At 35.8% G+C, this 10,294-nt stretch overlaps 1 protein-coding gene across 1 annotated transcript; it reads left to right on the top strand.

Annotated features, from left to right (window-relative positions):
* The first annotated feature begins 4,347 nt into the window (after window positions 1-4,347).
* On the top strand, window positions 4,348-5,969 carry LOC131045010 (uncharacterized). The gene is made up of 5 exons (XM_057978507.2): window positions 4,348-4,564; window positions 4,742-4,931; window positions 5,058-5,235; window positions 5,392-5,576; window positions 5,662-5,969. The coding sequence occupies exons 1-5, from the start codon at window positions 4,527-4,529 to the stop codon at window positions 5,710-5,712; spliced, it is 642 nt and encodes a 213-aa protein (XP_057834490.1). The 5' UTR covers window positions 4,348-4,526; the 3' UTR covers window positions 5,713-5,969.
* Window positions 5,970-10,294: the final 4,325 nt, after the last annotated feature.

The raw sequence follows: 10,294 nt of genomic DNA, 5'->3' as shown, positions 1-10,294 counted from the left end.
GGACTGTGATGATGGAGTCAAGAATCTGCCTTCCAGGAATAAATCCATTCTGCTAAGGAGAAATAATATTAGGAGGAAGGGACAACAGCCTTAAGGTGAGAACCTTCAAAATGATCTTATAAAAGGAGTTGCAAAGGCTAATAGGTCTAAAAAGATCCATAGCATCAACACCCGAGACCTTAGGGATGAGAGAAAGAAAAGTGGCATTGATCTCCTTCAGAATCTGCCTAGAACCAAAAAATTCTTTTACTCCCTTGATAATATCCTCACTAATAATACACCAAAAAGTCTGAAAGAAGAACATCAGGAAACCATCTAGTTCAGGGGCTTTATTGCCTTCAAAGGAGAAGACCCCCTTCTTAATCTCAGTTTCAGAGGGGATAGCAGAGGGGAATTTATTCTGGTCTTGCCCAATCATATTTGGGATTCCATCAAGGAGTAAATCTTTAGCAACTTTATCTAGATTGCAATCAACAGATAAGAGAGAAGAGAAATAAGATCTAGCTTCCTTCCTTTTCCTCAAAAGACAGGGTCCCTCCTATAGACATTTTTGAAATTCTATTAGCCACTTTGTGTTTCATGGTAGTCATATGGAAGAATCTAGTATTTTTATCTCCCTCCTTTAGCCAAAGAGAGTGGGAGCATTGCTTCCAAAATTCCTCCTCTTTTCTTATAATGTCATGATATTTAGATAGGTCTCATTCTCAGAGGTGATAGGGACCTCATCATACCCATTAGCTTGGATTTTATCCTGAATGTCCTTGAGTTCTAGCTGAATCATAGATTTGGAGGCAAAAATATCACCAAAGACTTCCTTGTTCCATTTATTGACCTTGTCCTTAACATGCCTTAGCTTTTTGGCCACCTGAAACATGGCAGAACCATACACTAAGATATTCCACCATTCCATAATTGCCTCATCAAGTTTAGGATAGTCCATCCACATTTTTTCGAATCTAAAAGGGAAATTTCTCCTCCCAGAGATAGGGTCCACCACGAAACAAATCAGATAGTGATCAGATCCTATACGGGAAAGAGAGTTAAAGGAGAAGTTGTAATGATTGAACCAATCATTAGAGATAAGGGCTCTGTCAAGTCTCACCTGAATAAGATCAGAGCTAGTCCTTTTGTTAGTCCAAGTGTAATTATGACCCTGAAGATCCACATCATGTAGTGCTTGGCTATCAATGAAGTTCATTAGATCCATTCTACTATCAAGCTGAGAAGGAATCCCCCAAAAATTTTTACTCTCCTTGAGAGGTGTGTTGAAGTCTCCCATAACCAGCCAACCTTCAGTATTGAATTGAGCTCTGATAGATTCTAACTTTTTCTAGAATTTAATTCGCCCTTGTCTAGTATTCGGGGCATAGATATTAGATAAAATCCAAGTTGTACCATCTTTAATATGGTGAAATCTAACAAACACCAAATTATTATCCAACCAAACAAGATTCCCCTGTACATGATGGAGGCTCCAAAAGAGAACTGTTCCACCAGAGGCACCTTCTGAGCTATCCCCCACAACCCCATAATTCTTAAACACTTTGACTTATTCCACTTTATCCTTAGACATTTTAGTTTCTTGAATCAAAATAATATCATGTTTATGATCCCTAACAAGGTTCCTGAGAACCTCCTATTTATGCAGACCATTAAGTCCGTGTATGTTCCATGAAATAATCTTCATATTCATTTGAGAGAGCATACCTCATGGATGGTCAACTAGGTACCATCCACAATATTCTTATTGACTTCCAATTCCCTCATTTGCGTTGCTTATTTCCTTCTTGGTGTTGATGGGAATGAGCCCACATCAGCTTTGGCTCTTCCCCTGGATTTCACAGGAGTAGTTTGTGGAGTAGATTTAGAACCCTTTTTCCCTCCTCACTTTCTCTCCGTGACATCATTATGCTGGATTTCATCCTCCAGAAGGATCTAGGAAACAACTTTATGCATAGCAACAATTTTTCCTTCTTCATCTGCCCATTCAATACTTATGTTGAGAAGAGAAGTTGTCGGTGGTGTTGAAAAGGTAGACTTTACATACTCAACCGATTTCTAGGATTCAGAGGAAGAGCCTACTCCAAGAATATTGCATTTCTGGGCATCTTTGAAGCTGGGAAGAGAGTCCTCGCAATTCGAGTCCTTTATGATTGAGTTCAATTCCTCCTTCTCATCATTCTCTTGCAGAACCACGTGGATTTCCCCTTCCTCCAGTTCTTCTTCCTTCTGTTCTTCACAGTTGGGGCTTGGATTTTCTCCTTTGTCTGTTCTAATCTGGGCTCCTTCTTTATCTTCTTTCTTTGATTCCTCTGTACCTTCCTTATTTATATTTTCCTTTTTCTCAAAGGTATCAAGAATGATAACATTCTGAATCTCTACTTTCGCCTTCTTACTAGAAATTTTAGCCTTCCATTGCATCTTTCTTTCTTTTTTGGCTTTCTCCTTTTCAGCCCGCAATGGATATTTCTTAGCAATATGCCCAACCTTTTTGCAGTGGAAGCACGCAAAAGAGACACTCTCATATTCCAGTTGTTGGATCCATTTCCCAAGCCTGGAGTTAATCTCTATTGAGAGAGGCATATCCATACCTTGTGAGACACCCACACAAATTCTAGCAAAATTTGAGTCTTCTTCTAGCAGCTGTTGTTGGATCAATGGATAGGAGTTCACCAAAAGAGCTTGCCAATCCATTAAAGACATCTTCAACCCATAATTCCAGGGGAAGACCCGAAATTGTTACCAACATAGGGGCCTGAACAAAGAAGGATTCATTTAGATCCATTAGCGGTGACTGCTTCTGAAGCGCCAGAGCAGTTTTCCCTATCACCCAAGGACCGCCACAGAGAATCTTAGTCATGTCTTCCTCAAAGGAAAAAGTGAGGGAAAGAGCTCCTTTCGACATAGCAGTAATTTCAATCTGTCCTTTAAGAGTCCACTTTTTTATAGCATACGCCCTAACCACATCAATATTAGGTCTAGGACCCAGGAATTTACCGACCAGAGTCAAGGCCATCAAAGTAATATTGTGATCAATCACAGGATCATGGATTTCTATTGCAAATCTCCCCTACGTAGGATCAAAAATATTACATACCTCAGGGAAAGAGGATTTCCTGCTTGGTTTAACACTAAACAAAGAGGACCAGGGGCGAGAAGCATCCACTCGATTGAGATCCTGTCGTGGGGTACCACCAACACGTGTTGTTCCCCCTCCACTCGAATCTAAGGGTTTGTCACCCCCTTGTGGGTCCCTAGCGAATGGATCCTTGCCATCTTCCTGAGGATCTGCAGTCTCAGGTGCATCCCGTGATCCTTCCTTTCCACCTACATCTTGGATCGCAAGGCCATCACAAGACTTCCCGCCCAAAACATAATTAAAAAATGCTCTCCGCGCCATTTCCTAAACTAATTTGGTTCTATGCTAATTGTTACTTCAATGATTACATTTATTTAATTAACTTAAAACCATTAATTAGATGTGATAAAGCTCTTACACATGATTTATTAATATAATATATCAATTAATATTATAACATTTAAGTACTAATTTATAAATAATTAATAATTAGTCATCAAGAAGAGTATATTATCTACTTCTTAAAAGATAAGATTACATTGGCAATGATTAATTCCTCTATCACTTGGATATTCATATCTAACATCATGTGACTAGTGAGCACACAACATGAACACAAATCCAATTTATTGTATTTATAAACGCACCCAATTCCCATTAATTCTATTCTGATATTATATTGTGATTCTTTTGTCCTTTTCAAAAAAATTCAATCTTGAAAGATGGCATAATCAAGAATCATCATGGTCAGTTGTAATCAACCAATAAACTACAATCCTTAAAAATTGCTAATAAAAAATTTAGAAGTAATATTGTACGATAAATAAATCAGAAGAGAAAAGTCCTAGATATAAACGAGCATATGTATACATGTGCGTGGCTGCTGGATAGAGCAGGAAAAGATATTTCTGTTAGATATTTTGACAATCAAGTAGTCCATTTTAAACATAAGGTAGTTTATGTGTAATCTTAGTCTAACCCTAAGGGTTAGATGAAGATATTTAAGACTATAGATGAAGGTAGTTTTAATGGTAAAATCTTGGGTTTTCTGGCATATAAACAGTGTTAATTATTCCACTTGTGCAGTTTTTTATGGTGCTTTCCTGTTACTAATTTCTGTCCCAAAATAGTACACCTCAGTTTACTTGTTTTACTTTTTCTTTTTCATTTTCATTGGCTGAAAATAGTATCTTATTTCCACTTAGAGTTAATCAGATATTATTGAGCTTTGGGATTTTTTTCCAATAAATATCTAAGACTATGCTGAAAAGAGACCAAAATAAAGATTAAGGAAGGATTCGATGTTGTACAGGTGTTTACAAAACTTGGGAAGTTTTGGGTGTTATATATGGTTGGATTGATAGTGAGAAAAGTTTAAATTTGAGCATTCAAGCTCAAATCTAGGGATTGATATGAGTAGGAAATGCCCAAACCATGATATAGAATAATGAGCAACCAGGGACTCATTCACAACATGCCAAACTGGTAAAATGAAAGACTATTGGTTTTAATGTATAGGTTTCTATTCTTTTGATAGAGTTGAAGCAGTTCTTGCTACAACATTAAGTTTGCCTATGGGTTTTATATGGTTGTAATTGTTTTGTTAGTTCTCATAGATTAGTGTTCAGTTAATTTATATTAACAGTTGGTAAGTTTTTGCAGTTGTTGGAGGATCCCACATCATCAGAAATCATCATGGACCAATGAAAAACACAGCTTGTATATTAACTCCATGGAGGAAGTCTTTGTCTCAGGTCTTTATCAGGAAGGAGATCATACATATCCCTGTAAAAGATGGCAAGCATATAGAGGAGAAAAAATAGCCTCTGTATTTGGCCTGGATTTAAATGAGGTTTGCTTTTTGCTCATCATAATGTGCCTTGTGGTTCCAGTATATTGTTTTCTTCTTTGATTGAATTGGGATGATTTTGGATCTAAAAGAGATTAGTGCTAAAAGAGAATAGTTGTGGGTGCATAGGAAGTTGAATCTGGTTTTTCCAATGGTCAAGTACTGCTTGGATTTCCTGAGCAGAGCCAAAGTGAAGGTAAACCAGAAAAGCCTAGCCTCTATCATGATGTTCAAAACAATTCAATAAAGTGTGGATTGGAGGAGATATGCAGCAGTAATGACACATTTCAGGAACAGTATAGGAATGGTTGGTTCTTTACCCTTAACATATGAGATATGCAGCAGTAATGATCACAACTAACTTTTTTCATGGGTATTACCCAATTTTTTCCATTTCATCTTGGGTTTTATTCAAATGTTGTTGTAGATCATTGCATATCATGCTGACATGAATGCCTGGCAGGGAGAAGAAAGAAGAGGAAGTCACAACATGGAGAGAGGGAAATAACAGATATATTCGAAGAAGTGCAGTCGAAGTATAAAGATGATCGTGCAAGAAATTTCTATGCTTGGCGAAATCGGTTGACAGAAGATACAACTGTTTCAGAAACTTCTGTGAAAACCTTGTGTAACAACCAGGAGGATGAGGTATGCTTTAGATCAAAATTATATTGAATTTATTCACTGTTGAAAATATTGATACAAATTCTAACTGGGCAAACTGCGTTTGCAGGTCATTCCATTCATCGATGAGACATCTCCCAAGGTGGATGGCAAGCCATGATAACACTATTTAGTCTCTGGGTTGGGAGGCCGACAAAAATGTTTCAACTAATTGACAATTTAGAGGTCGGACATTTAAATTACACATATTAAGCTTTGATTTCTAGATTTAAAAGTTCTCCGACTTAACATGTTGCTGTGTGTGGTCTAAGACTAGTCGTTAGAGATATTTATGATCAGTCAATTATTTGAATGGAATCGTTGTAATAGTTGATAAGATTTAATTGATATGATATTTCTGAATAACGATTCTTGAAATACTGTGAAGAAAATGTTTGGATTTATTCGGGAAAGGGGATTTAATTTTTAATATAGATAATTTATATATATATTTGTTTAAAAAGTGGAAGAGATATTAATTTGAATCATTTTATTTATTTAAGAATTATATTATTTATTAAACATATGAAAATAGAAATTTTATGTATTCTTTTGGATCTATAATGTTTAGTTTCAAATAATAATATTTATTGTTGTGAAATTTAAGATAAAAGATAAAAGTTTTTGTTAACACACGTTTTTGCATCTCACCATTTATTTGTAATTATAGAATACCTCTTAGCATTAATAAAAAGTTGGCTTACATTTTGAAGTTGTGCTCATCCTATCCAAACATATTTTGATCTTTATTTTTTATTTCTAAGATATATTGTATGTTAACACTTGTACTTATAGGTGTATGTAACGTGTTTATAAGAAATTTAAGGTACTATTTAAATTTTCTGTTTATTCTTTTAGTTATATTGTTTTTCTTAAAAATAATAAATTACCAAGTTCATTGTTAGTGTTTTTTAATATTACTTAACTAATGATATAATAATATATATGTATATGCTTTGTGTGAAATTTTCAATGTTGATTTAAACAAGTAATCACTAGAGAATTAATTTGCACACCTCTATATGTTTGTTAGATGGCGTATAACAAATTTTCAATAGCAAGAGATGTCTCAACTTCTTATAATTTTTTTTTTGTTCAATTAAAGATATATTTTGTATTAATAGAAACAATAGTTACATAACTGCTAAACAAAATGTAATGCTCATTACATATGTAACCATCTAGCCACCCCAAACTCCTAACCTTTGTATCAACCTAAAAAAATATTTATATCAACTTCCTAACTATTTTCCCTAACTCCCACACCCATCAAAACAAAGATCCATACTTTTAAGGCTTGATACATATACTAAGACATTAATAAGATATAAATATCCTTTACTGTTTTGAAGATTCTCCTTTGCTCATTCCTTTGTTGAGCCAGTAGTCTTCTTTCTTGAAGTATGGCTTCTTCTTCTTCTTCAAGTCCTCTCTTTCTTGGTCTTGTATAGTTGCCTCTCTATTTCTAAGATACTCTTTAATATGCCTTCGTCCATCTATTCTTGCTTCATGGTCATCATCAACACCCAAACTAAAAATGGTCTCATTGGTGGCTCAAACTCAACCACATGCACCCACTATCCACCATTTGTAACAAAACCTTGTCCTAGCTGTGCCATTACTAAGAAGGTGTTGAGACCTCCTTTCCATTTCTCTCTGACACATTCTCTCATCACCCATTTCAAATCTTCCTTTGTTCCCAGCTCCAAACACCAAGCCAAAAAAATGGAGGCCACATCTGCATTTATTCAAAATCTAAATGAAGACTTAATGTATTTCTCTTCTAGTAGCATGTCCACCATACCAAGGAACCGAGGGTCTTAAACTTTGAATATGTGCCTCATGTGTTCCACCGTAATGACTCCTTTGAAGGAACCCTGTTGTTTTGTAGCCCCTAGTGAGAAGTTGGCTTCCATTGTAGATAAGCCCGCAAGAAACTCTTTCTCCTATCAATCAAACACTCAACACACAGGCCTAATTGTTGTTTGAGAATTTTAAGACTAACTCTTCCCCTCTTGGAAGGCACACTCTCGAGAGCATAGCCATTGAGATCGCCAATGTAGAATGCATAATGTTAGTTTGCAGAGGCCGTGCCACCCCATCCGACAAGTCATGTCAATTGAAACTCTTCCTTTACATACCCACTGTTACAAACTCGCTTGCAATGCCAACGTCCTCACGTATTGAGAAGGGAATTTTTTTTTGTATCATCCCACCATTCTATTTTCTCCAAATTGTCTAATCCACACCCCCAATTTGATGCCCTATCAACAAGTTCATTACCTTCCCTTAATATATGGGAAAATTTGAAATCTTGAAAATGTTGTAGAAGATTCAAAATCAAACTGAAGTATTAATTGTTCTTCCAATTTTGGTCTTCTCTTGATGCCATAGTGCTGGATTCACTATTATCTGGGAATCACCCTCAAGGTGGATTTTAGAAACACCGAGATGCCTAGCTAGTCTAATTGCAAGTAGAGTCGCTTGTGCTTCGACCTTGTTACTAGTTCCATTCTTAATTCATTGAAAATACTCTTTATGTGCTATGCAACCAACCCTTGACACTTTGGGATTTCCTTTAGAGGCACCATCAAAGTTTATATTCACCCATCCTTGACTTGGTCTTTTGCAAACCACTTTTCTCAACAACATAGAAGTAAAATTGACCATGTTTGGCCTGTTAACAGGCCTAAATTTCAACATAGGCCACTAGACTTGAATTAACTTTTCTACCATTATCATTGGATAGTTCTGAAAATTATGCTGAAAAGTAGCAACATTGACCATTTTTTAGATTGCTATTTCTAGACATGTAAGAAATCTTTGAATGGGTTCCTCCTTCCCTTGAAAAAATCTCCTATTACGTTCTTTCCATATTTCCCAAATGGCTAATGAAGGCACTATATACCAAATACATGAGTAAACATTTCTAGCACCATCTAATTTCTAACTACTAAACCACTAATATAATTTTGTTGGGAGTGGGGTTTTCTAGCCGAGTCTTTGCATCAGAAACTGCCAATATTCCACATAAAATTTAAAATGCAGAAGTAAGTGTTCTATTGTCTACTCTTGACTCTTTGAACATCTAGCACATGAATGGTCCATGGAAGCCTAATCTAGTTAATCTTTCCCCCAATAATATCCTTCCCCTTATTACAAGCCATGTAAATGATCCCACCTTGGGAAGACAACATTTGTTCCAAAGGAGTTTGAGTGACTAAGCTACCTCCCCCAAGCCTTGTTTTAGTATTTCATATCTCACTTTTATTGAGTATTTCCTATTTTTTTCTGCACACCAAAAAATCTTATCTTTACCCCTGACAAAGATGATTTTCCTACTCACTAGGAATTTCTTAAATAATTCCTCCTACTGAGGTGGTAGATTTAGATCATGGATCTCTTTCCATTTCTATTTCTATCTCACTTCTCCCTCTTCTAAAAAAACACCATGTAATCATACACTTTTCTACCCCATTTTCTAACCTTCCCACAAGTCCATCTAGAAATTACCACTTTCCTCATTTCCGATCTACTAGGAAATGTGATCAGTAATCATATTCCTACATGAAATAATGAAGTTCTATATTGCTGACCCATTTGGAGGGTTCTGGATAGTTAAAATATGATTATATTTGTCATCGTTGAGGTATTTTTTTCCTTGAGATTTGTGTCCTTTTTTTATTTGGATTTGAGTATATGTTCCGAACTAACTTATCTCCCATTGCTTCATTCATTAAACTCCAATTTCTAAGACCAACCCCACCCACTTCTTTTGGCCTACACATTGCATCTTACGCTATAATGGAATCTTGTCTTTCTCATTCTTTCCATTCCAAAAGAACTTCCACATTTTCTGGTTTATAGTTCTTACCACCTTACCTAGTACCCAAAACACATCATTGAGTAAATTAGAATAGTAGAAACTATTTCTTTAAGGATAAATATTTTTCTAGCAGTTGGCAACCACTTGCTTTTCCACCCCTCTAACTTGTTCAAACAACTATCAACAAGTTTGTTCCACAAAGATTATTTGTTGCCTCTTGAGAACGATGGGATCCCCAAAAATTTTCTCGGTAGCTTCCCTATCCTGATCTCCAAATTTTTTGAAATTTCCCTCTGTTTATTGATGTTTATATTAGAGAAGTAAACCTATGATTTGTGTCAATTAAATTTTTGTTCATAGACAAAACAATATTTTTCCAAGGCTTGTTTAATGCATCTAGCTTCCCTTAATGAAGATTCTCCAAAGAGTATTGTGTCATCAACAAATTGTTGATGAGTGGTGTTTTCCATATTTGGTGCTATGTTAATGCCTCTCCATTTACCCTCTAATCTCAGCTTGTTCATAATACTTCACAAAAATTAAGCCATTATGATAAATAAAAGAGGGGAAAGGAGATCACCTTGCTTCAACCCTTTGTTTGTTTGAAAAAAGCCTTGGGAAGTTCCATTAATTAGAATGAAGAACTTTGGAGTCATAATGCAACTTCTTACCTATGAAATCCATTCCTCACTAAACCCAAACTTTCTCGAGATTGCTAAAAGAAATTTCTTCTCCACTTTGTTATAAGCTTTCCCAATATCTAATTTGATGATGATTTTATCCACTTTAGCCCTCCTGATGGTATGAATAGCTTCATGAGCTGCGCTAATTCCTTCTACAACTAATCTCCGAGCGATGAATCCACTATGGTCTTCAA

This window comes from Cryptomeria japonica, chromosome 1 (assembly GCF_030272615.1).
Source record: "Cryptomeria japonica chromosome 1, Sugi_1.0, whole genome shotgun sequence".
In the NCBI taxonomy this organism is placed as follows: domain Eukaryota; kingdom Viridiplantae; phylum Streptophyta; class Pinopsida; order Cupressales; family Cupressaceae; genus Cryptomeria; species Cryptomeria japonica.
Note: the sequence above shows the minus strand (reverse complement) of the source record. Positions and strands in the feature narration are given on the sequence as shown.

What these genes read in the sequence shown, in the direction of transcription:
- LOC131045010 (XM_057978507.2), top strand. Translation starts at nt 4,527, where the DNA reads ATGAGCAACCAGGGACTCATTCACAACATGCCAAACTG. An exon ending in ATTCACAACATGCCAAACTG is followed by an intron (nt 4,565 to 4,741) that starts GTAAAATGAAAG and finishes AAGTTTTTGCAG; the next exon opens with TTGTTGGAGGATCCCACATC. An exon ending in TCAGGAACAGTATAGGAATG is followed by an intron (nt 5,236 to 5,391) that starts GTTGGTTCTTTA and finishes AATGCCTGGCAG; the next exon opens with GGAGAAGAAAGAAGAGGAAG.